A 27,727-nucleotide genomic window follows, 5' to 3' on the forward strand; every position below is an offset into this window, starting at 1 on the left:
ATCTTCAGTTTCTTGGCAATGTGTTGCATGGAATAGCCTTAATTTCTCAGAACAAGAATAGACTGATGAGTTTCAGAAGAAAGTTATTTGTTTCTGGCCATTTTGAGCCTGGAATCGAACCCACAAATGCTGATGCTCCAGATACTCAACTTGTCTAAAGAAGGACAGTTTTATTGCTTCTTTAATCAGAACAACAGTTTTCAGCTGTGCTTACATAATTGCAAAAGGGTTTTCTAATGATCAATTAGCCTTTTAAAATTATAAACTTGGATTAGCTAACACAATGTGCCATTGGAACAGAGGAGTGATGGTTGCTGATAATGGGCCTCTGTACGCTTATGTAGATATTCCATAAAAATCTGCCGTTTCCAACTACAATAGTCAATTACAACAATAACAATGTCTACACTGTATTTCTGATCAATTTGATTGTCACGCCTTGGTCTTAGTAATTTGTGTTTTCTTTCTTTATTTGGTCAGACCAGGGTGTGACATGGGTTTATTTTGTGGTGTGTTTTTGTATTGGGGTTTTGGTAGGTATTGGGATTGTGGTTGAGTAGGGTTGTCTAGGAAGGTCTATGGTTGCCTTGAGGCGGTTCTTAATCAGAGGCAGGTGATTTCGTTGTCTCTTATTGGGAACCATATTTAGGCAGCCATATTCTTTGAGTGTTTCGTGGGTGATTGTTCCTGTCTCTGTGTTTGTAGTCACCAGATAGGCTGTATAGGTTTTCACATTCCGTTTGTTGTTTTTGTATTGTTCGTGGTTTTTTTCTTTATTAAAGATTTATCGAACTAACCACGCTGCATTTTGGTCCGACTCTCCTTCAACGGAAGAAAGCCGTAACATTGATGTTATTTTAATGGACAAAAAACGTGTTTTTCTTTCGACAACAAAGACATCTCTAAGTGACCCCAAACTTTTGAACATTAGTGTATATAAAATAATGCTGTGACAAAATATGGAAATCACTGATGTTTCAAATCGTGTTGTCTTGATGGTAAATGCCTTGGTGGAAGAATCAAAACACGTCTAACAGGTTTAACCTATCCTAGCCTGACACTTAACAGATGTCCTTTTCTACACCCAAAATGCCATCTCAGGGACAGACAAATAAATGTAAAGTAAATAATTGGTTTCAATCCTACTATGTAGCTAGTTGGCCATTTGCAATTAGGACGTTACCTTTAAATAAATGACCATCAAGGAATACTTGATTATAATGCATTTAGATAGAAAGCAAGAGCTTGGTGGAGAACTTTGTTCAAGTTGTCCAATTATCTTGATCAAAAAAAGAAAAAAGTCATTACCATCTGTTTCTAGCCTTCCCAACTCTTTTAAATTCCCCAAGGTTTGGACTCAAATCAAAGTGTTTAAACCAGTTTCACACTCTCTAACGCAGCATGGGTGTCCATAAGAGAACGGATAGGAGATATGCAGACACAGTTACAGGCAATGGAGTGAAAACAATTAATGTGAGGGCTGGGAAATGCATTAAATATCTTAATCTCTTCGTAGAATGCGAGAAGATATCACCATAAAACTGTCAGACGTCTTATTCGCGGATCGCTGAGATCGGTTTGATGCAATGTCATTAAGCTCAGAATGGATAAAAAACACAGACACTGATATTAGTGCTGCTGATGCTCTATTCTCAACGTGCTTTAACAATCTAAAAGTGTTGATTCCCTAAAGTACTCCTAAACCATCACACACTATCAAAAGATGCAGGTGATCCATGCAAGTGGCTGGTTTGGACCTAAACCCTACTCCTGGATTGAAAACCATGTCAATGGGGAATTTCCATTGGAAATGTTTTTTTAGTCCATGAATAGGCTTAATCTGGCTTAAAGAAACTGACCCTAAATCTTATTATTTTGTGTATATATTTTTGGCTGCAGCTTTAAACACCACCTGTTTTATGGTTCTATTTCTTGTCTTTGTGATTGAAGTTGCTACTCCCCATGGTTGGCACCAGAAGGCACTGATTATATCTCTTCTAAACCTCACTCGGTCATAATTACAGCCTTGCGCTCCAATACAGACTTAATGAGAGTGTTTATCATTGTTGATAACTTGTGTGTCCGTCCAGAATAAGCTCGTGGGGATGTTCATTGTCAGCACCTCGGTGATAGCTCCACAAAGACCCTCTAACCTCCCAGTTCACAGGCTTATATATAGACAATATAGGATCTGAAAATGAATGTGGAAAGCTGATGGGAGAGAACACCTGTTTATTTCCTAACATGTAATTAGTGGATATTTTATAGACTGGTCCATTGTGGCTCCCTGTCTTGTTCTCTATGGGCACCTTGCACTGCAAGTGCCTCACATCCCCATGGTGATCTTAATGTGACATAATGATGATCGACACTACATCCTTTGACAATCCAAGCTGGATTCTGATTGGCGAGGTAAACTCAAGGTGGTGTTCAATTAATTCACTGTGATTCATTTGACAGATATCTCCCATTTCCTGGTCTGAGTGGTGGTAGCGGAGAGGGCCTCAATGCCAAACATGTTTTGTCAACCTTCTAACATGGACTTCTAACGAGGAGATGTTATTTTCCAAATGTAAATTATACGTACATACAGTGCCTTGCAAAAGTGTTCATCCCCCTGGGTGTTTATCCTTTTTTGTTGCATTACAACCTGGAATTTAAATGGATTTCATGTAATGGACATACACAAAATTGTTCAAATTAGCGAAGTGAAATTAAATGCAAAATGTAAAATTACTAATTCTAAAAAATGTAAAACGGAAAAGCAGTGCGCGCATATTTATTCACCCGCTTTGCTATGAAGCCCCTAAATAAGATCTGGTGCATCCAATTACCTTCAGAAATCACATAATTAGTTAAATAAAGTCCACCTATGTCCCAAAATCTGTCACATGATCTCAGTATATATACACCTGTTCTGAAAGGCCCCAGAGTCTGCAGCACCGCCAAGCAAGCGACACCACGAAGACCAAGCAGCTCTCTAACCGGGTCAGGGACAAAGTTGTGGAGAAGTACAGATCAGGGTTGGGTTATAAAAGAATTTCAGAATCTTTGAACATCCCACGAATCAATCATTAAATCCATTATTTTAAAAATTAAAGAATATGGCAACACAACAAACCTGCCAAGAGAGGCCTGAAAGGGAGACCAAAGATAACCCTGAAGGAGCTGCAAAGCTCCACAGCGGAGATTGGAGTATCTGTCCATAGGACCACTTTAAACTGTACACTCCACAGTGCTGGGCATTATGGAAGGGCGGCCAGAAAAAAAGCCATTGCTTAAAGAAAAAAATAAGCAAACAGGTTTGGTGTTCACCAAAAGGCATGTGGGAGACTCCCATATGGAATAAGGTACTCTGGTCAGATAAAACTAAAATTGAGCTGTTTTGCCATCAAGGAAAACACTATGTCTTCCTGCAAACCCAACAACTCTCATCACCCAAAAATACCATCCTGCTGTGGGGATGTTTTTCATCGGCAGGGACTGGGAAACTGGTCAGAATTGAAGGAATGATGGATGGCTCTAAAAACAGGGAAATTATTGAGGGAAACCTGTTTCAGTCATCCAGAGATTTGAGACTGGGGCAGAGGTTCACCTTCCAGCAGGACAATGGCCTAAGCATAGTGCTAAAGCAACACTCCAGTGGTTTAAGGGGAAACATTTACATGTCTTGGAATGGTCTAGTCAAAGACCAGACCTCAATCCAATTGAGAATCTGTTGTATGACTTAAGGATTGCTGTACACCAGAGAACTAGGCCAAAATCCCAGTGGCTAGATGTGCCAAGCGTATATAGACATACCCCAAGAGACTTTCAGCTGTAATTGATGCAAAAGGTGGCTCTACAAAGTATTGACTTTGGGGGGGATGAATAGCTATGCACGCTTAAGTTTTTTTTGTCTTACTTCATGTTTGTTTCACCCCCTAAAATATTTTGCATCTTCAAAGTGGTAGGCATGCTGTGTAAATCAAATGATACAATCCCCCGATCAATTTTAATTCCAGGTGTAAGTCAACAAAATAGGAAAGATGCCAAGGTGGTGAATACTTTAGCAAGCCACTGTAACTCGCAAAGGAAAATTGGTTTCTCAGCCAATCCCTGTAAAAGATTGAATGATAAGACACTGATATATACAGTATCATCCCCTAAGGGAATGTTTTGAGTAGCTTGTCAAGCAGAAAAGCTTAAATCTTAAGAACCAAGAGAGAGACAGACATGCAGACAGAGAGACAGGGTAGAGAGAGAGAGAGAGAGAGAGAGAGAGAGAGAGAGAGAGAGAGAGAGAGAGAGAGAGAGAGAGAGAGAGAGAGAGAGAGAGAGAGAGAGAGAGGGGCAAGCAGGCAGGATAGAGACAGACAGACAGACAGACAGACAGACAGACAGGGTAGAGAGAGAGACAGGGCATCTTTCAGGGCAAGGCGTCTTTCACGAAGGGCTGAGTCAGCTGACCTACCAGGATGGTGGTGATGACCAGGGAACGGTTGGCCAGCGAGTCTGTGATGTTCAACCCTTTCCGCTTGGGGACCTCGGTGATATTGAGACCTCCGGAAGCACTCCACTTCCCCACCTGCGGGAAGATGAAAAGCGTGCAAGAGTTCGACTTTACCTCTACTGCGGCAACTCATGACCCTGACTTCCCACAAGCTCACCTTGCTGCATTAGTGCCCACCGGGACACATTTCCATTAGCTGATTGGCTGTGTCACCTCTGGACACACTATACGCCATGAGGTTATTGGGAGAGTTTGTGCAAAGAAGAAGGTGGTGTTGGGATGTAGAGGCAGGCTCTAAATGAATTGACATTTTAGGAGAGAAGTCTATGAAATCAAATCGTTCTGTTGGGAATGATGAAATGATGATGCTATGTTTCACTTCATCCTGGTGTTATGGTTTGGAACATAAATAACATGCAAAAATTTGAATTGTCTCAAATGTAATCGAAATTAAACAATGTAATTCAATAGTAGTCTCTAAGATTAACACGAAAACATTGTGCTGTCTTCTGCAACTTTTCAGTATCAAAAGATGTCAGATTCTCCAAACTGTCACCTGTCACCCCCTCTGTTGGCCTTGTTCTAAAAATACCAGTACCTTGTGAATATCATAGCTTATGAATTGTTGAAATGAAGAGAGAGCACAGCCTTGTCGAACTCCTACAACAAACATTCTTTCCACTTGCAACTCTTCTCTGATAACAGACACACAATTGGTATTTGGAGCACTTCTCTGAATGCAGGAAAAGAGGATAGGTTGTTAGTTTCTGTGTAGTTTCTGTGTAGTATGTGTGTGAGCAATGTGGAGAGATTGTGGGAGAGAAATCCAATTTAATTTCTTGATTAATTTCTTCCATTTAGACTTCCATTTAGGCTTCATAATCTCCTCCTTTCGCTGGTTGAAACACATAAAGAAACCAGAGCATAAAAAAATGGCAAACTAGATAAGCATCCTGGCATGATTATCATATGGTTATTTCAGGTCTGCTATCTTTGCAGTTTTGTGCCTTTAGGAATGTAGCAAAACACAAATCCTACAATTCATTTTGAAAAGAAAGCCCAGCATGGGGTTGTCGGCAATGGAAATATAAAAGCTTGATAATGTTGTCAGAGAAGTTCTGCTCTGAGTAATCTCACGAAGATAAATACAAAAATATCAGAGCAAATAAAAGGAGTTGCACTCGAGTAGCGCCTTCCGGGCAAGAAAAGCTCCTTCCATACTGTTGTGACGACTCTGGAAGATACCATTACCATAAAATAGTCAGTCCTGTAGGCTGTAGGTAACGACCTAATTTTGCATGTCGACTTGCGCAGTCACTCGCTTTCCCTACTCTCCTCCACGCCATCCTCCGCTCGTTCTCCTTCTGCGTCACTACCAAAGTGCCATTTAATAATCACAGGGCTGGCTGGCACTCGAGGTGGATCCGTTTAAAGGTACACAAACACGCGGCATCGCAGCCTGTGTGAAAAACACCTGATAAAGTCCTTCTGTCTGGTCCACTGAGGAGCGTATGCTCGAATTTAAAAAGCATATTAGTTACAGCTTGTGTGAAACAGCCCCCTCAAAAAGGACTAGGCAACTGAAGAGAAGAGCTGCTTTAAAGAAAATATCAATGTCTTCCACTCTGCATGCCAGCAAAATCTTACTAATTGTGTCCAATTAACTCAATTCATTAAATGTGCACAGCCAATGAAGCGATTAAAAAGTTATTTACCGGTGCAACTACAGGGAGAAGAGAGCTTTCTGCCTTTTTTTCCCTCCCTCTTTTATATTCATGTCAGTGAATTTTCCACTCTGACTGGAAACATCTCCTAATTCCAGTATGAGCTCAAACTCGGGCTAATATTCAATTAGGGCAGATTAGGCCAAAAAGTCTCGAACAGTTAGCTAAACCCGATTCCACAGATATATCCACTGAGTATTGGGGGATATGTAACATGCTTGAGACCAGGGATGGAGAAAGACACACAGTAGGCTTATACAGCTATCCACACATCATTTTTGTTTCTTTCATGCTGGTTTTAGCACACGAGTCAGTCTCAGAGATGTGCAAACACAGCAGTAGACCCAGCACAGCAGAAGAATGAGATACGGAAATAGTTTGGCGCATTGTGGTTGTTCCAGCCTGGAGCTGCAGTGATATTCTGAGCTGTCCTAGCTATTATATAGGCTCATACAGGCTCTGCCATACGGGAGTGCTTGAGGAAGTCATAATGGCACTTAATCTCGAGTTTATGCTTCCATAACGTATGACAAACCCATATCACCACAAAGCAGTTATAGTCCGCAGGGTGCTACTCTGCCTTTTAAAATAACACAGGAAGTTATTATTTCTCCTTCTTCATTACCAACTTCTGACTTCTTTTGGTGGGTAAAACAGTGAGGTTTATACACCTCATTAGCAAACAGCATTTTGGGCATCAACTTGAATTACCATTAGAGTCTTGCAATTAACACTTTGTCGTTCCTCATCCAATTTGCTTTATGATCCATTAACTTCTGCTTATTTTTGAACAGCCCATTGGCTTCCTTGTTAGGAGGTAAATTGTACTGTCAAATGGAGACCGTTGTGCATTATTCGTACCATATTAAAGAAGAAAACTGGAATGGATATCAGATTTTCACTCTAGATGATTTAACAGGGGATATGCGAAACAAATGTTATGTCCTACGAGAGAAAGAGAGTATAGTGTATCGTGGAGGGCATAAATAAACCTGTGTATGTGTAAAATCACCAGGGTGATTTTACACAAAACAAGCATGTATTTTACATGTCCATTCTTGTGCAATGTCCTCAGACTGAGTGAAAACTTGAACTATTACGTAACACTATACTTCTTTAAGGTGTGGTTAGTTTGATAGTTGAAGTAATTGTGGTCAGAATGAGGTGTGTTACCTTCTCCAGGCCCTCTTCTTTCAGGCTGATGATGTCCAGGTCAAAGTCTGTGCGGAGTCCACTGGTCCTGTTGAACGACAGCCTCCCCGTCAGGCCTTCCCAGTGAGACTGCAGAGAAACACACACAACCTCACATTAACACTCATTCATGAAAGCATGTGAATACATGCAAACACCATGGCGGAAAGGCACACACACACACACACACACACACACACACACACACACACACACACACACACACACACACACACACACACACACACACACACACACACACACACACACACACACACACACACACACACACACACACACACACACACACACACACACACACACACTCGGCTAAATTTCATTTTTAATTACATTTTACGTCCCAATGCCTCAGACACATTTTACCCCAGACCACAGTGTTAATTAAAGACCATCTCCTTCGCTTGATTCCACACAAGGGAGAAAAAAACACATAACTGCTCATCATTATGATCGACTGATATGCCCCCCCCCCCGACCAGGGCCTTCCTCCTTTTTCTCCACGCTCACAGAGAGGTGTCTGTTACCTCTGGCAATGATGAAGCTACTGATGGAGCTGTGGAGCTAACACATTCCCCTCATTTATACTCCGGGCTCTGGCCTTGTGTAGTTCGGTACACTTATTGTGCACAGAAGGGCGCACCAGTTTACCTTTTCAGTATAAACAGGACACAATGACTCACTGTGAGTTTGCCATCTGTGAATAGGTTATGAATACAGGGAATTTAGCTGGAGAGATTACATTAACACAGCTTTGAGTAGTTCATTACTTTGAGACACTATTCATGAATAAGAGATTCACCGTGCCATGATTACACAATGTTCCTTTCCTCTCCAAATGTAATTGCATTTGTCAAATGGATTCAGAGACCAACAGTACGGCATCCACGATATCCTAATATGGTTGCCACACACCAGATCAAACATCAACATCAAAACAAAAAACGCTCAGCATCACCTCTTTGATGAAGTTCATGAAGCGCCCGCCGAACCTCCATGGCTTGTGGCGGTGGCACTGCAGCGAGTTGACCGTCATCTGTGGTGCGTGCTGGTAGGAGACGGACACGATGTGGACCGCGTCGTACGTCAGAGCAGCATCTGTCTGGAATAAAGGGGGACATTATTTCAGCTGACGGGCTGTGGACAAGGGGAGTCCACTCCCTTAGCACCAGTAGCAGCAAAAGTGTTTGAGAAAAAGCTAACAAAGGGAAATCAAAGCGCTCAGATTTTTCTTATTTTCCAGATAGCATGCCTGAGAAAGTGAGCTCAATTCCTTTTGTAAATATGGATATGAAGCTTTCCAGGCAAGTAAGACGAAATTAAAGGCAGCCTACCTTGATGTTTGTATCTCATACAGAGTTCCGGGAGCAATTAAAAGTGCATACTACACAGAGCGAGTGCACTCCGTTCCATAAAACCCCTCCATCTCCATACAGAAATAATGAGACCTGTGAGAGTGCCGTGTGGGTGTAACCGAACCCCAGTCAAATTTCAGGACAAGATAAACAAACAACGAGGGATTGCAACAATATAATATTCAATGTTGAATGTACCACGCGCATGTATAACTCTTTATCTCCCATTAGCGACGCTCGCTTATTAAGTTAGAGCGTAAAAGGATGCTTTATTGGAATATCAGGGATGGGATTTGTGATTATTGGATTTAGACCATTGTGATGGGATTTGAGAATGATTATGAACTCCCCTGAATACATTGAATGAAGCACTTCAGAATTTAGTAGACTGTGACCCTCCTGCTTCCAAGCGCTTCTTATCTTACCATATGATGATAATACGACCCAATAGTATCACCATTATCATTATTATTAGCATCATTGGTGGTACATAGCAGTAGTAGTAATAGTGGTAATACTGTTACTAAGTGGTAATATAGTGGTAATACGACAGATTGGACTATAATGTTCTATGCATGTTCTTCCGAAATGTTGTTAATGACATAAAATGTTGAGAGCAGGGCTGGTGAAAGACACACAGTATATAGATATCAATATGATGTCTTTCATGCTGATTTTAGCATACTATCAGCCTCAGAGTTTCACAACAGAAGACCAAAAGCATACCGTCATGATCCCTTCCAGGAGACCCGAGTCGGGCTTGGGAGGTATCTGCCTCTCTTGGGACCACTTCTCAACGATGGACGCCACCTGAGGGTTGTCCACGTTGAGGATGCGGAAGCCGGTCATGTTGACGCCACAGAAACGGTAGGGCTCCAGGTCGATAGCCATGAGGTCCTTCAGAAAGAGAGGGATGAAACAAAGAGTAGATGATCTTGTTCAGCTTTGGACGGCTGGGATTGGGGCCTCATTGTTACTGCTAGAGAAGAGAGGATAGTAAATGGGAGATGTATTGAAGTGAAATATAGGACTGAGCTTTGAGCCGTCTGGAGGATAAGGGTCTGGTGTTTTGAGTGTAGTGTGTGCCTCAGTCAATGAAACCAAACACAAGGCGTTGTCAGTCTCTCTCAGTGTGGTTAAAACCATTCACTAAGTCTCATTCACAGAGGCATTTTGGTATGGAAGGTAGGTTCACTTAAACTACTAGATGGGAAACCATGTCAAAAGGTTGACCTTAACATGGCATTACAAATTGGCTTCCTCCAATGTAATTCAACCTGAACCTTCATGACTATACACAACCCCAACTGCAAGTATGAACGAAACCCTTTAATGCGAATCACCATGATACAGAGGGACCAGGTAAAACTGTGCTTTGATACTTTTATTATGTCTCTAAGGTTTGTGTTAGCTGGTTGTTGTGCAGAAGTAAAACCTGAGGGCATGACCATTTACTTTGTGTTCTGCCGCTGTGGCTTATCCTAAATATTCCCTGAGTAAATGAGGCAGACGACATTCATCGCCTGAAAGGGGAACCACTTCATCTGCTGGATCCAATTAATAATGCAGCTGCTACAGTCCCTCCGCAACCCATAAGCAAACACAGATTTCTCTGAGCAACTGTAATTTCTAGGGCAGCCATCCCGGCTCAAGTGTGAAGTCACATGTCGACACATATCGTGTTGGAATGTGCCACGGGGCCTCGGAAAAGACATTTGCAGGAACATAATAGATATTTCATTAGCACCCTGTGGGGTTAGTGCTGGGGGAACGGGAGCGTGTAAGACACACGCTGAAGACCGCTTGCCTCCAGATATAGAATTTTTTTTTTTTTATTCTCTCTCCACAAGCAGTAGGATTCATATGGCACTAAATGTATTACCATGGAGGATTAACAAAATGTCCCTGTTGTACTAAATACCATTTGTGGGAAACCATTTTCTTCAGGGTATGTGCACCAGGTTTATTGCGAAACATACAAGTTCCTTAAAAAGAATGTTCCGACAAGAAGTTGTGATGTAAATTATCTTATAACTCAGGCACACATTCAAACAGCCATTAGAAGATCGTGAGTTGTTGAGGGCAATGTCAACTGTTGCGAAGTATAAAATACCCTATAAACTACCAGCAGGTAATGGATTCGAACTAAACGTACAACATTTATGAGAGTTCCATTAATCTTTGAATTCAGTTACTTGACTGGGAAAAGTCTGAAATTCTGAAAACTACAGTTGTCAACATTAGACTATACACAGTACCACACATACAGTGCCTCTGTACCTTCAGAATGCTCTATATCACTGAGAATACACTAAAACAGGAAGTAAAGGAAGGTTCTCAGCACAGATTATTGGAGATAACCCTGTAGGGTGTAAAGGGCTGAAGCTATGACAGCCTCAATTCAGAGGACAAGGCTGCTGCTATATTACCCTACTACCATTCTGGTATTACCTGTTCACGCTCTAATAATTTGGTGTCCCCAGGATGATAAACATGAACACTATCAAGGGGAACATTGTTGCCCTATATGTATTCATCATTTCAGGTAGAATCTTTGAAATGGCACGATTGCTTTTTTATTTTACGCAGCAAGTCATTTAAGAACAAATTGTTATTTACAATGACGACAGTGGGTTAACTACCTCATCTGCTCGGGGATTAGATCCAGCAACCTTCTGGTTACTGGCCCAAAGCTCTAACCACTAGGCTACCTGCCACCCCGAAATCCTATGTTTTGAGAAATGTTATGTATAGTAGCTGCAGTGCAGCACTCAAGTCAGGCAGCTGTTATTTATAATAGATACTAAGCTAAAATGCATGTCTGTATATTTTATATCATATTTGAAGTACTCGACCGTCAATAACTCAACCAGTTCCTCTCACACTTGGTTGAGATGTACACAGTGTGACAGAGACAGCCTTGGGTACTATTAAAACGCTTGTTGGGATAGGCCTACACAAATGACGACGCATTGCAGAACGTTGCCATGCTGCTGAGCATGAAAGATGACACGCATCACACCCAGCCCTGTATGTCATATTGTCTTACCAAAACAGACTGGCCAAGTCCATCATGCTAGGGCCTGTCTAGCCCCCATCCTCCTGATCCCCAGTGTGAGTGCGTGTTTGCGAGCATGTGAGTGTGTGCGAGAGAGATAGAGACAGATAGCGAAAGAGAGAGAGAGAGAGAGTTCTGCCCAATAGGAACACATACAGCACCATCACCATGGGGACCACTGTATTAATCCTGCCCTGTCCTTTTGTCACCAGACAGAAAGATTCAATCTGTGCTGCCCAGCCTTGTACTCTGCTGGGAGCAGTGAACAGACTGGGCACAGGACCCAATAACACACCCGAGGGAGGTTGTCGTATTCTGGTAATGTGTTTCGGTATTGTGAGTTAGTGTTTCTGACGTCCTCCAAATTCAATATGGCAGTAGGGGATATTCAAGGTGGAACTAGGAATAGTTTGTTGATGAAAGGACACAGGATGTGCATATACAGTATAACACTTGATGAAAATGTCCTGAGCCAAAGTCTTACTCGAATTGTGGTGTGACTCAAATCTTTTTTTTTAAAGAAGGTAAACACCTGTGCTTATTTTGAACAAAATGACATCTAGCTAAAAGGGGCCATTAGACTACAGCACTCAAACGGGTGGAAAGGACAAGGCTGCACTAACTGAAAAATGCTTGTGCATGTTCTACAATCAAAACACTAACGTGTTAGTGTTCAGTCAATAGGTTCAATTTTGGGGCGGCAGGGCAACCTAGTGGTTAGAGCGTTGGACTAGTAACCGGAAGGTTTTAAGTTCAAATCCCTGAGCTGACAAGGTACAAATCTGTTGTTCTACCCCTGAACAGGCAGTTAACCCACTGTTCCTAGGTCGTCATTGAAAATAAGAATTTGTTCTTAACTGACTTGCCTAGTTAAATAAATCCATCATCTACTTCCAATCTGTTGCCTTTGTGCTACCTTTTGAAAGACTTCTGTTGACTTTAACAGCGATAGAAGTGTTTACAGGTGGCAAATTATTGAAGACTCCATTACGCCTCCAGTTAGTCAAACAAAATTGGTATTGTGACTTGATTTGCATTAGCAAGCATTGTAAATTACCAGAGTGGTGAAGATGTAGTGGTAGTATTCTGTCATCATTCCCATTGTCTGGGCCTGTAGGGGGAGAGAGAGGGAGAGATGAGGAGGAGAGGAATGGAGAGACAAGACAATGAAGAAGGTCACTGTGTCACGCTGGGGTAATTTGCAATCAATATCCACAGTCAAAACAAACATTGGCAAGCAAACTGCGAACGCCATTGAAGCTGTTCAGGAGCAATGGGAGAAAAGCCACAGGTCTTAATGAGTGTATTGACCATCGCTGTGTGTCGTTGTTGCCAAGTTCGTGATGCTGTTTTTGTTGAAATTATGGATAATAAAGTAAAAGCAAGTTGTGATTCTAGCTGCCTGAGGGCTTTTTCGACACCATGCATTTAAAGGGTTTGCAATTGTTCTGATCACGTGACTCCTTCCCTGGAGAAAGGAGGCCTTTAATCAAAGAAGTGAGCAGTAATCTGTTCCTCCTATTTCACCATCCCCCTCATCATAACCACCACTTGTTTCACCCAATCTACATTCAAATCTTCTACGTTCCCATGGCGGCAGTATTTCCTGTTTAATTGTACCATCTGTTGTGAAAAATACCCAAGGTTTTATGCAAATAAGTTGCTGTGTTTTTTGGAAGTGGAAGTCTCTTCTCCATTTAACGCACCTACCGACTACAAAGAAAATGAATGACACTATCATACTATAAGATGTCAGAAGGGGAAAATGATTTCCAACGCATGGCAATTTTTTGATATAGGATCTCCGCTATTGTTGGATGAATACCTGCCTATGGAAAGTATAGCGCCTTATGTAATTTTCATTAAATGGCTGGGAGCAGAGCGTATTATTTTTTTATACAGTGGGGCAAAAAAGTATTTAGACAGCAACCAATTGTGCAAGTTCTCCCACTTAAAAAGATGAGAGAGACCTGTAATTTTCATCACAGGTACACTTCAACTATGACAGACAAAATGAGAAAAAAATACAGAAAATCACATTGTAGGATTTTTAATGAATTTATTTGGTGGAAAATAAGTATTTGGTCAATAACAAAAGTTTATCTCAATACTTTGTTATATACCCTTTGTTGGCAATGACAGAGGTCAAACGTTTTCTGTGGTATTTTGGTATATTTTCTATGGGGTTGAGATGTGGAGACTGGTTAGGTCACTCCAGGACCTTGAAATGCTTCTTACGAAGCCACTCCTTCGTTGCCCGGGCTGTGTGTTTGGGATCATTGTCATGCTGAAAGACCCAGCCACATTTCATCTTCAATGCCCTTGCTGATGGTAGGCTTTGTTATTTTGGTCCCAGCTCTCTTCAGGTCATTCACTAGGTCCCCCTGTGTGGTTCTGGGATTTTTGCTCACCGTTCTTGTGATCATTTTGACCCCACGGGGTGAGATCTTGTGTGGAGCCCCAGATCGAGGGAGATTATCAGTGGTCTTGTATGTCTTCCATTTCCTAATAATTGCTCCCACAGTTGATTTCATCAAACCAATCTGCTTACCTATTGCAGATTCAGTCTTCCCAGCCTGGTGCAGGTCTACAATTTTGTTTCTGGTGTTCTTTGACAGCTCTTTGGTCTTGGCCATAGTGGAGTTTGGAGTGTGACTGTTTGAGGTTGTGGACAGGTGTCTTTTATACTGATAACAAGTTCAAACCGGTGCCATTAATACAGGTAACGAGTGCAGGACAGAGGAGCCTCTTAAAGAAGAAGTTACAGGTCTGTGAGAGCCAGAAATCTTGCTTGTTTGTAGGTGACCAAATATTTATTTTCCACCATAATTTGCAAATTCATAAAAAATCCTACAATGTGATTTTCTGGATTTATGTTTTCTCATTTTGTCTGTCATAGTTTAAGTGTACCTATGATGAAATTTACAGGCCTCTCTCATATTTTTAAGTGGGAGAACTTGCACAATTGGTGGCTGACTAAATACCTTTTAGCCCCACTGTATATAACCTGCAATTTCAAAGTCACATTAAAATCTGTGTGTTTTGGGTCCCTCACCTGACTCTACTACATCCTCATCAACCTCATTTCATTGGCCTCCATCTGTCTCTCTTTCCCCCGGTGGCCGAGCCACTTAAAGAAACGTGACAAAAAGAACTACCAGGATGGAACCGTCGCTAAAGGGGTCAGCGCTTTTTAAGAGACACCTGGGATATAGCTCTGGGACAGGTCCAGACAGAAGGTCTGGTCCTGCCATGTTTTCCATTTATTTTCTCTACACCTGGAGGGGGGATATGAACTGACGAGGGGAGTGCAGACAGACAGCTAGAGAGCAGGGCATTGTGGGGAGGCCAGGGACTATCAGCAAACTCCATATCAAAGTTCAAACGTAGGGTACTGCAGATGTATTGGATTAGTGTTATACATGTCTATTTTTAAAGAGGACTTTATAAATACAAGATACATTTTTGATGCAACCTCCATTATCCTACTAAGAGTTGCTGAATATCTCTTCGTCCTCAGAAGAGTCATATCTAACAGAAGGGGTATGACGCATAAGGCCAGCAATCTTTTGAATATATTATTTTGTTTCAACCATCAACACATTTTTACAAAATCAAATGTAAACGGAACTACTTATGTCAAAATGCATTTGTATTGCGTTCTTAGAAAGCCATACATTGCCTCAAGAAGACATGTCTCCTCACCACATGCTGTAAATCTGTGATGGTCTATTTTTGCAGTTTATTGGTCTGATATGCATCTGTAACCACTGTATGCAGATTACAGTGGAAGAGACATGAGCCAAGTTCAGCAATTTTCATCAGAAACCACAGTATGGGCTTCAATATCAATATTAAAATCAACAAAGTGTTCCTGGTGTCTGAGTTAGAGCATCAAATAACAGCATTTCATCTGTGGTGTAAAAGGCAATACATATCATGGCAACCAAAATAAGCACAGAAAAACACATCATATTTACTTTGAAAAACAGATTTACATAACTCAATTCTGACACTTACAATACCGTCCTCCAAAAAAGCAGAACCATTTTTCCCTAAGACAATTCATTACCGCTTTATAATAAGCCCAATTCCAGAGTGTATGTCAACGCGGAATATGAATTTAATATTGTCTACAGCTTCGATCAGTTAAATTATGTCAGCTCTGAACAGTGCCAGTGAGGCTCTCACCTGCTTTAGGATCTGTGCAGCCATTTCGTGGCTGCAATCGAAAATAATGCGAAACTCCCGTCCTCTCTTCATCTCCTTGAGGAGAGGCCTGGTGTCCTCACCGTCAAGAGGGAGCTGGCGAATTTTTAGCCTGATGTTATACCTGGAGGGGGCCATTATCAGTTCCTGTAGTCTAATAAGACCTTTAGGAAACAAACATCAGAAAGCTAACAGCCACGCACAACACCATTCAACTGTCAACACACACATATCAAGAACAATTAACTAAATTAATATTTTGCTTCTTGTAAAGTGTCATTTAGTTGTTTGGTGGTTGATGTTACACATATCACATTTATCAGACAAAAGTATCACCATTCAAAAGTATATACTGTAGAGTATTACAAATCCTAAGTTTCCGGAAAGCTTTATATCGCTACGATTGGACTTAAGCTGATCTCAGTAGTACGAAGCTTTCGAGAAACTCACCCCCCATTAGTTAGAAAACATCATACTCCCACCTGTACTGTCATCGTATACGACTGTGGCTGTTTTCCACTTCAGGAACTGCACCAAATCCAAGATGCCGTAGCTGAGAGAAGAGTAATCCGGGTACAGGTTGGCGTAAAATGTGTCCCTGTTGTCCATAGGGTGATGTTTCCATCGCACCTGGATGTGTGGCACTTCCAACGCATTGCAGATGGACTGGACGGCGTTTGAGGACGAGCTATGTGACGGCCCAAATATTGCCACGACACCTAAAGACAGTTGGTCACAGGCTAGAATGGCAAGAACAGAGAGAGAGTTAACTCTAGGAAAGACACCATATCATATCATGACGTTCAACAAGTGAGATGAAAAATGTATTTGGTGAATTATCAACAACGAAAAATCTATATGGATAATTTTGTCACGACAAAAAAAATGGTTGTAGACTTATATGTCTACTAGAATAAATCCTGGTTTCAGAGTGCAGTTAATGAACTAACATCAAACAAAATACCAAAAAAATAAAAAACAGCCAAGTATATAATAATGCACTATGAGTTAAACTAATGAAACCCCTTGCCATAAAGATCTGTAATAAACCTTTAGGTTGATTTGTTATGGTCTGCTGTCATCCAATGGCCTTGCTTCCATCCATTCCACAGCGTGGCCATTGGCCGTAATCCCTGGGCAAACGAAGTGCATGTCACTCACCTTTTCTCGACGCTTCAAAACTGTCGTAGATATTAATCCTCTGTATGTCGTATGTTAACGTCGTGTTGGGCAATAAAGTCCTGTTTCTGTTGATGTTGTTCACTGCAAATTTAAAGGCAAGCTCCTCTGGGCTGACGAGCGGCACTGGTCCCTCTGTTTGTTCGAAAATCCCCCCTGAGAAAGAGGAGACAGTCACATTAGCTCAAGGCCAACTGGTCTGGAACACAGTTGTCTGAAACTACTGCCAAAATTATTAAGGGGTTTTGCACTAAACACTGGCAGTGGACTAGATTGTGTACATTAGAGCCGACATTAGATTTGCTCTGTAAACAGACAGAAAGCCACACTCCATTTCAGGGAATGCTGTGAATACCAACAGCAGCTTTGATATCTGCTGCAGTAATGGAAGAGAGTGAGGAGATTGGAAATGGCTCCAAAAGAACAGGAGCTCAGCTTCTTCTCTACTCCATTGTCCTTTTAGTTCACTTTAAAACAAAGGTGGATCAGTAGGTACTAGACAACTCAGGTATAATAGAAAATGTTGAATTAATTCACTATTACTATCACTAAATTGAGCATGTTGTATTTAGGGCCCTTGGTATTGCCATATTGTATCAGTTAGATATGAAGAGCATAAGTTTATGTGTAAAAAAATGATCAAACTAAATACGATCAACTTTTTCTTCTTTTTATTTAAGAACGCCAATTAGAGTACATCTCTAAACATAACAACATGAGTGTGCATGTACAGTTGAAGTTGGAAGTTTACATACACCTCAGCCAAATACATTTAAATTCAGTTTTTCACAATTTCTGACATTTAATCCTAGTAAAAAATGCCCTGTCTTTGGTCAGTTAGGATCACCACTTTATTTTAAGAATGTGAAATGTCAGAATAATAGTAGAAATGATTTAATTCAGCTTTTAGTTCTTTCATCACATTACAAGTTGGTCAGAAGTTTACATGCACTCAATTAGTATTTGGTAGTATTGCCTTTAAATTGTTTAACTTGTGTTAAATGTTTCAGGTAGCCTTCCACAAGTTTCCCCAATAAGTGAATTTTGGCCCAATCCTCCTGACAGAGCTGGTGTAACTGAGTCAGCTTTGTAGGCCTCTTTGCTCGCACGCACTTTTTCAGTTCTGCCCACACATTTTCTGTAGGATTGCGGTCAGGGCTTTGTGATTGCCACTCTAATACCTTGACTTTGTTGTCCTTAAGCCATTTTGCCACAACTTTGTAAGTTCTCTTGGGGTCATTGTCCATTTGGAAGACTCATTTGCGACCAAGCTTTAACTGATGTCCTGAGATGTTGCTTCAATATATCCACATAATTTTCCAACCTCGTGATGCCATCTATTTTGTGAAGTGCACCAGTCCCTCCTGCAGCAAAGCACCCCCACAACATGATGCTGCCATCCCCAGTGCTTCAGGGTTGGGATGGTGTTCGTCGGCTTGCAAGCATCCCCCTTTTTCTCCAAACATAACGATTGCCATTATGGCCAAACAGTTCTATTTTTGTTTCATCAGACCAGATCATTTCTCCAAAAAGTACGATCTATGTCCCCATATGCAGTTGCAAACCATAGTTTGGCTTTTTTAATGGCGGTTTTGGAGCAATGGCATCTTCCTTGCTGAGCAGCCTTTCAGGTTATGTCGATATAGGACTCGATTTACTGTGGATATAGATACTTTTGTACCCGTTTCCTCCAGAATCTTCACAAGGTCCTTTGATGTTGTTCTGGGATTTATTTGCACCAAAGTACATTCATCTCTAGGATACAGAACGCATCTCCTCCCTGAGCGGTATGATGGCTCCGTGGTCCCATGGTGTTTATACTTCCATACTATTGTTTGTACAGATGAACATGGCACCTTCAGCCATTTGGAAATTGCTCCCAAGGATGAACCGGATTTGCGGAGGTCGACAATTTTTTTTCTGAGGTCTTGGCTGATTTCTTCTGATTTTCCCATTATGTCAAGCAAAGAGGCACTGAGTTTGAAGGTAGGCCTTGAAATATATCCACAGGTACACCTCCAATTGACTCAAATTATGTCAATTAGCCTATCAGAAGCTTCTGACCCACTGGAATTGTGATACAGGGAATTATAAGTGAAATAATCTGTCTTTAAACAATTGTGGGAAAAATGACTTGTGTCATTGTGTAGATGTCCTAACCGACTTGCCAAAACTATAGTTTGTTAACAGGAAATTTGTGGAGTGGTTGAAAAATGAGTTTTAATTAGTCAAACCTGAGTGTATGTCAACTTCTGACTTCAAATGTCTCAAAATAAGGCAGAACAAAAACTGACCAAAAACTTGGCTCTGATTGATACACCTTCCCATCAATATCTCAGTGTTTTCCCTGGAGAATCAGCACCTGTGGTCTACTGATACCTCCCAACAAGCCACTGCCAGTGGTCAACGGAATCACAGACCTCGGCTGCTACAGTGCCTTCAGAAAGTAGTCACACCCCTTGTTGTTTTTCACATTGTTGCGTTACAAAGTGGGAAAACAAAATCAATATTATTGGAAAATAAACCACTACTATATCATGATTAGATAAGTATTCAACACCCTGGATGAATAAATGTTAGAATAACCTCAAATCAAAGCACGTTGTATTTGTCACATACACATGGTTAGCAGATGTTAATGCAAGTGTAGCAAAATGCTTTTGCTTCTAGTTCCGTCCATGCAGTAATATCTAACAAGTAATCTAACCTAACAATTTCACAACATTACCTTATACACACACAAGTGTAAAGGAATGAATAAGAATATGTACATAAAAATATGGATGAGCGATGGCCGAACGCCATAGGCAAGATGCAGTAGATGCTATAGAGTACATTATATACATATGAGATGAGTAATGTAGGATATGTAAACATTATTAAAGTGGCGTTATTTAAAGTGGCTAGTGATACATTTATTACATACATTTTTCATTATTAACGTGGCTAGAGATGAGTCAGCATGTTGGCAGCAGCCACTCAATGTTAGTAATGGCTGTTTAACAGTCTGATGGCCTTGGGTTTTTCAGTCTCTCGGTCCCCGCTTTGATGCACCTGTACTGACCTCGCCTTCTGGATGATAGCGGGGTGAACAGGCAGTGGCTCGGGTGGTTGTTGCCCTTGATGATCTTTATGGCCTATGGCCTTCTATCCCATGGCCTATGGGATAGAAGGCTGCTCCTTCTGCTGTTAACTGAAGTCCACAATCATCTCCTTTGTTTTGTTGACATTGAGTGTGAGGTTATTTTCCTGACACCACACTCCGAGGGCCCTCACCTCCTCCCTGTAGGCCGTCTCGTCGTTGTTGGAAATCAAGCCTACCACTGTAGTGTCATCTGCAAACTTGATGATTGAGTTGTAGGCGTGCATGACCGCGCAGTCATGGGTGAACAGGGAGTACAAGGGAGGGCTGAGAACGCAGCCTTGTGGGGCCCCAGTGTTGCTGGTCAGCGGGGTGGAGATCTTACCTACCCTCACCACCTGGGGGTGGCCCGTCAGGAAGTCCAGGACCCTTTGGCAGTGATAACAGCTGTGAGTCTTTCTGGATAACAGCTGTGAGTCTTTCTGGGTAAGTCTCTAAGAGCTTTGCACACCTGTATTGAAAAATATTTGCCCATTAATATTTAAAAAATTATTCAAGCTCTGTTGAGTTAGTTGTTGATCATTGCTAGAAAGCCATTTTCTAGTCTTGCAATACATTTTCAAAACTGTAACTAGGCCACTCAGGAACATTCTTGGTAAGCAACTCCAGTGTATATTTGGCCTTGTTTTTTATGCAATTGTCCTGCTGAAAAGTAGGAATTTGTCTCCCATTGTCTGTTGTAAAGCAGACTGAAGCAAGTTTTGCTCTAGGATTTTGCCTGTGCTTAGCTCTAATCCGTTTATTTTTATTATTTTAAAAAATCCCTGGTCGTTGCTGATGACAAGGATACCCATAACATGATGCAGCCACCACCATGCTTGAAAATATGAAGGGTGGTACCTGATGTGTTGTGTTGGATTTGCCCCAAACATAACGGTTTAAATTGAGGAGAAAGTTAATTTCTATTGCAAACAGGATTCATATTTTGGATTATTATTCTGTACAGGCTTCCTTCATTTCACTCTGTATTTATGTTAGTATTGTGGAGTATCTACAATGTCGTTTATCCATTCTCAGTAACCTCCTATCACAGCCATTGAACTCTGTAACTCTTTTAAAATCACCATTGGTTTCCTTCCTCTCCGGTAACTGAGTCAGGAAGGGTGCCTGTATTTTTGTCATGACAGTGTCTATTAATACACCATTCAAAGTGTAATTAATAACTTTGTCATGCTCAAATGAATATTCAATATATTTTTCCCCCATCTGCTAATAGATGCCCTGGTCTTTGTGGTTGAATCTGTGCTTGAAATTCACTGTTTGACTGAGGGACTTGTATGTGTTAGGTACAGAGATGGGGTAGTAATTTTAAAATCATGCTAAACATTATTATTGCACACAGAGTGAGTCCATGCAACATATCAATAAGCACATTTTTACTCCTGAACTTATTTAGGTTTGCCATAACAAAAGGATGGAATACATATTGACTCAAGACAATTCAGCTTTGAATTTGTAATTCGGTTGTACAATTTTGAAAAACATAATTCCACTTTGACATTATGGGGTATTGCGTGTAAATCAGCGACACAGTATCTCAATTTAATCAATTTAAAATTCAGGCAGTAACATCAAAATGTGGAAAAAGTCAAGGGGTGTGAATACTTTCTGAAGGTACTGTATTTGCAGTGGAAATGGAAGAAACCAAGCCCATTACGCTACCACAGGACAGCCTCAGAGTCAAGTAACTTTGAGGCTGTCCTCATATGGACATCATACACTATTTATGACTGTGAAACCCCTTTGATTCCAAGGGGATGTGATTACTACATTAAGTAATTGCTGGAGTATATAGTAATTTGACTGTTAAGAGGATAAAATGTGCATTGCTCGAAAGCACTTTTACAAATGTAATAAATAGGGAGACCTGCTCCTTGGGAAGAAATCCAGGGATAATTTGCATCATCCTTTTTCACAATCCTGCCATAAGCACAATGCCTAGGCTTTAATGTGTTAGGAATTTCCAGACGCATCAAATAATGAGGAATAAGCAGCTCAGTTTTGATACCACAATATCCACACTAATAAACAAAGGGGCATGTTATTTTTGAACGACAGAAAATAAGCACTCCCGGTTAACAATGTAATGCATTTTATGACTGAGGGCAAACACAAATTGAGATGCAACTTTAGATTTGGAATTTGTTCTTGTGAACCTCAGTCAATGGGCTTCAGATTAACATATTGAGTCTTCTTAGTCTGCCTCACAAAGGCCCTTAATTCATCTCTTAGGTTGTAGCCTGATGCTAAATAACAGGCATCTAATTGCAGCTCCCTATTTTCATAATTTGTCTCTCATGAACATTTTGGGAAATCAGCTGCATTTAAAAGCTACAATAGTTCACTCTAAATAAAACAAATGAACAGCTGTGTGTGCGAAAAAGCACGAGCCTAAACTATGACCTTATAAAGAACAGTTTGACATTACATAACCTTGCATAATGTAAAGCCATAGTACGTGTCCTGAACTCCTTGGTGAGGCGTATGTGTGCAATACCATGAAATTCAATAAAACAAAGCACTAGACACAAGGTCAGACCCTAAAATAACATTTCACACCACAACACTGCATCAATTATAGCAAACACAGGTCCATTCTAGTTGTGTCCACTTTTGCTTCCGAGGCAAAAAACAGTAACACTGTTGACCTGGTTTATGTATAATTCTGATACCTGTTGGGGTGAGGGGTAAACATAATAACATTGTTGTTTTATTCCACTTAAGACTATAATTGACTTGTTTTGTACAATTGACATTTGTGTTTGAATTATCCATCCAGTTCTTGTCTCTTGTCTCTCTTAACCAAAATTCACAAACTTTCCCAAAATCCTGGTTGGGGGATTCCCAGAATCAGGAAGGAATAAGTAGGAAATGTAGACCCGTCTAACCAGGATTTCACAGATTTTATTGACTTTTCCCAGAATTTTGCAACCCTAGTCCTGAGGATTCCATCTGAGTATGTCTGATTTTTACCAAATCACAATGAAAAATTAGATGGGAACATTCAGAGAAATGCTCATCTTAATCCTCTGTATATATCACATAAATGTTATTTTATTTTATTTTACCTTTATTTAACCAGGTAGGCAAGTTGAGAACAAGTTCTCATTTACAATTGCGACCCTGACCAAGATAAAGCAAAGCAGTTCGACATACAACAACACAGAGTTACACATGGAGTAAAACAAACAGAGTCAATAATACGGTAGAAAAATAAGTCTATATACAATGTGAGCAAATGAGGTGAGGTAAAGGCAAAAACAAAGGCCATGGTGGCGAAGTAAATACAATATAGCAAGTAAAACACTGGAATGGTAGATTTGCAGTGCAAGAAATTGCAAAGTAGAGAGAAATAATGGGGTGCAAAGGAGCAAAATAAATAAATAAATACAGTAGGGGGAGAGGTAGTTGTTTGGGCTAAATTATAGATGGGCTATGTACAGGTGCAGTAATATGTGAGCTGCTCTGACAGCTGGTGCTTAAAGCTAGTGAGGGAGATAAGTGTTTGCAGTTTCAGAGATTTTTGTAGTTCGTTCCAGTCATTGGCAGCAGAGAACTGGAAGGAGAGGCGGCCAAAGGAAGAATTGGTTTTGGGGGTAACCAGTGAAATATACCTGCTGGAGCGCGTGCTACAGGTGGGTGCTGCTATGGCGACCAGTGAGCTGAGAAAAGGGAGGACTTTACCTAGCAGGGTCTTGTAGATGACCTGGAGCCAGTGGGTTTGGCGACTAGTATGAAGCGAGGGCCAGCCAACGAGAGGTCGCAGTGGTGGGTAGTACATGGGGCTTTGGTGACAAATCGGATGGCACTGTGATAGACTAATAGAAATAACAACGCTGTGGTCTTAAACCTGTTTGTTGGTTACTGTAGATCTAATTAGTAGCTTGGCTAGAGCAAAGAAAATCTGCTTGGAGTAAAATTGGGAGAGGAAATAGCAGGTCCACACTGTACTGGTTTCTCTATAAACACTCCTTCCAATATAGCCTACCACACATTGTGCTGATTCGCATTCACCATACTGCCAGACAGAACCATGCCAAGGCTAAACAATAGCACAATATTATTTTGCTCTTGGATAAAGGTATGCTAGCCCATTGAATTTCTGACTGTAGCTCCTTTGTACTTTTTTTCTCTGGTAGGATTCCCAATCTGCCTGTGAATAGCGTCCCTGCTCCCTCACTCTGTGAAAGCACTTTGCGATACAATGAGAGAAAAGATGCAAGCAAACAATGACCGTCACAAAGCACCTGCAAAAAACTGTAGGTTTGGATAATAGAACAGATTTGAGCTGTAATATGTTCCTCTTTAATGACATGTAACACACACCAACTCTCTCAATAGCCAGGTATAGGCTATGACATTTGGTGGCAGTAACGGGATCTGAGAAGAAAGTGCAACTCATGTGCTGTTTAGAGAGCTGAAGCATCAGAAAGCTTGTGTCACACCCTGACCATAGTTTGCTTTGTATGTTTCTATGTTTTGGTTGGTCAGGGTGTGATCTGAGTGGGCATTCTATGTTGGATGTCTTGTTTGTCTATTTCTATGTCTGGCCTGATATGGTTCTCAATCAGAGGCAGGTGTTAGTCATTGTCTCTGATTGAGAACCATATTTAGGTAGCCTGGGTTTCACTGTGTGTTTGTGGGTGAGTGTTCCTGTCTTTGTGTTTGCACCAGATGGGACTGTTTTAGGTTTTCTCACGTTTGTTATTTTTGTTAGTTATCGAATGTATAGTTCCTTCATTAAAGAACATGAATAACCATCACGCTGCATTTTGGTCCGCCTCTACTTCACCTAAAGAAAGCCGTTACAGCTTGCATTGATTTCCAATTCACGGAATACATTGTTTAAGCATCACGCTTTGTACATTTGATCTTCTTATCCAAATGAGAGTTCATTTTTAAATTGATTGTACAGTCGCTATTCTGTTTTTGTCAGCTGTACCCATTCATCATCCGAATGCAAGCACTCAATCTTCACTAATGTTTTAATGGTTTAATGATGCATTAACTACCCCTCAGAACCACTAATACCATAACAAACAAATATTCCTGCTCACATCTATCCATCTGTTGGAATTACAGAGTTGTTCAACATTTGTATAGTCATCTGCCTAAGTTGATAATGTAAATGACCTTATATCAAACCACTGAGCTAAAGTCTAGGTGTTAGCTCTGGGACCTATATAACACAAGTCTTCAGGTCTAAAAACAAAAAATACTCAGCACACAACTTCAATTCCCCGAACCACCTCCACAAAATGTGGAAATGCATATCATACGTGCGTCTTAAAACAATTACTTGACCATATGATACCAGTTGACTGTGGTTGAGGCCCACAGACACAGTACTGATTTAATAGGCTGGTTAATGTAATGCATTACACCTAGTGAAGTGGAAGACTTTCAATATTACATCTGTCATGAAAAGGATACTGATAGGAGTACAGAAATCAATAGGATTCCTACCTAGATGACAACGATACACCTCTCCCAGGAATATAGGGAAAGTAATTTGTCTTTGTATTGGAATGACCATAAAGGGACTGATGTGACTCCTGTTGCAAATTTGGCCAAATATCATGTTCACCCATGAGATGAAATATTGTTTAACTTCTCACTGTCTTCACTGTCTGTACCCTGATTCTGTAACAGCACTCAAATGAATGCTTTGTAATGGGGGACAGGTTTACAAAGCAAAGCATCTTATATCATAATACATTTAATTTGGCCCCATATAAAGTCCATAATGAGAAAAGGGGTTTTAATTAAGATAGACCACCTTTTTTTGACTCGGTCTACATTGAATATACACCTAACTCTATCAAAGCCGAGAGACATGCTTATTTATTTGATTTTAAAAAATGTTTTAAAAAATTGGTTTTATTGTCACATACACCAGATAGGTGCAGTGAAACATGTTGTTTTAGAATGTCAGCCATAGTACTACGGCACACCTGGAGAAAATGAGGGTTAAGGGCACATCGACAGATTTTTCACAATTTTGGCTCAGGTATTTGAACCAGCAACCTTTAAGTTACTGGCCCAACACTAACTGATAGTAATACTCTTGTAACCTTATAATGTTGTGATATCTCCTCCGTCATAGGCACATTTGTAAAATCTAATTTTATGCTCAAGTGGTTCGGCTTCTGCAATTTATCGCAGCTATCGCTTACTCCCTCTTCTCCTTCTCTTCTCCTCCTCTCTCGCCACCCTCTCTCACTTTCTCCCTCCCTCTCTTTCCCAGCTTAGCGTGGCTGTGTTTTGATCTCATTATCGTTCTCAAACATCCACACCGGATAATCTGTCAAGGTCAGGAGCCTGCACTCGGCTTTGCATAGGGCACCTCGGTCCGAATTATGAGGATGAGGGTCGTTCTCTCAGTAGGAACTGGACTGAAGAAAATTTTAAAGAGAGCAGCCCAGAGCAGTCAAAAACCAGATTTGACTGTGTTTTATATATATTTCCACACTATGAGGCTGGAATAACACTGTGAAATTGTGAAAATTACGATAACAACCTCTTAGTGCATGGATCATCAACTAGATTTAGCCACGGGACAATTTTATTTCTGGAGAGGATGGTCGGTGGGCCGGAACACAATTACAAATAATTTGTAGACTGCAAATTGACCACAAGAAGCCCAAACGGATAAGTTTGACTAAAACATAATCACTTCAAACCTTGCTTACATTTAAATACGATCACAAGTCTCTCTATTATGCATGGGAATTACTTGAGAACAGATTTCTTAAGTTAAAATCACTTGGAGCTGATTGCTTTTTTAAAAGTATTTTATGTGCAACAGGCTCAGAAAACAACCCGCCACTTGGGGAACCCAGTTTTAGTTTGAGAGCCGTTTGAAAAGTTTGGGAGTTTTGGCCTGCCTGGGGAGATCACAATGTGGTAAATGATTTAATAGACCAACAGAAATAGGGATCCAAACTATTCTGCCAATTTTCCCCTCCACTCCCAGACAGTCCCTGAAAAATGATTGCTTGAGAAATTGCCTTTTGCTAAGAAGTTATTTATGTTTATTGTTGACCATTTGAATTGAAAACTATCAAAGTGCGGTACTTAATTGTTATACAGAAATGATTTGTTACTGAAATTGGAACTTTACAAGATAGTACCTCCCTGTTGCACTCGTCCAACAAGAAACGTACAAATGTTTACAGTAATGAATATCACCCTAGGCTTTTTCCAAAGGCAAGGAGACAGGTCCTTCAGCACATTGCTTAACTTGTAAATAATGATCTTGTGAGTTTATTGTGAATGTATTTTCCTGTAATAATGAATAAAGGTAAGACATTGTCAGCTATATGATATGGTCATTATTAGAACTGGTTAGCCAGCTAA

The 27,727-nt window shown here is 40.7% G+C and overlaps 1 protein-coding gene across 1 annotated transcript in view; it reads right to left on the reverse strand.

Annotated features, from left to right (window-relative positions):
- LOC124006072 (glutamate receptor ionotropic, kainate 3-like) overlaps positions 1-27,727 on the reverse strand; it is a 133,782-nt gene that overhangs the window by 45,626 nt on the left and 60,429 nt on the right. The window contains exons 2-9 of the mRNA XM_046315827.1: positions 17,209-17,382; positions 16,530-16,787; positions 16,030-16,211; positions 12,896-12,949; positions 9,507-9,677; positions 8,384-8,527; positions 7,390-7,497; positions 4,454-4,567 (exon numbers count right to left, since the gene is read on the reverse strand). Coding sequence (XP_046171783.1) covers positions 4,454-4,567; positions 7,390-7,497; positions 8,384-8,527; positions 9,507-9,677; positions 12,896-12,949; positions 16,030-16,211; positions 16,530-16,787; positions 17,209-17,382 — 1,205 coding nt within the window. The remainder of the gene's footprint in view (positions 1-4,453; positions 4,568-7,389; positions 7,498-8,383; positions 8,528-9,506; positions 9,678-12,895; positions 12,950-16,029; positions 16,212-16,529; positions 16,788-17,208; positions 17,383-27,727) is intronic.

The sequence above is a fragment of the Oncorhynchus gorbuscha genome, linkage group LG19 (genome assembly GCF_021184085.1).
Source record: "Oncorhynchus gorbuscha isolate QuinsamMale2020 ecotype Even-year linkage group LG19, OgorEven_v1.0, whole genome shotgun sequence".
In the NCBI taxonomy this organism is placed as follows: domain Eukaryota; kingdom Metazoa; phylum Chordata; class Actinopteri; order Salmoniformes; family Salmonidae; genus Oncorhynchus; species Oncorhynchus gorbuscha.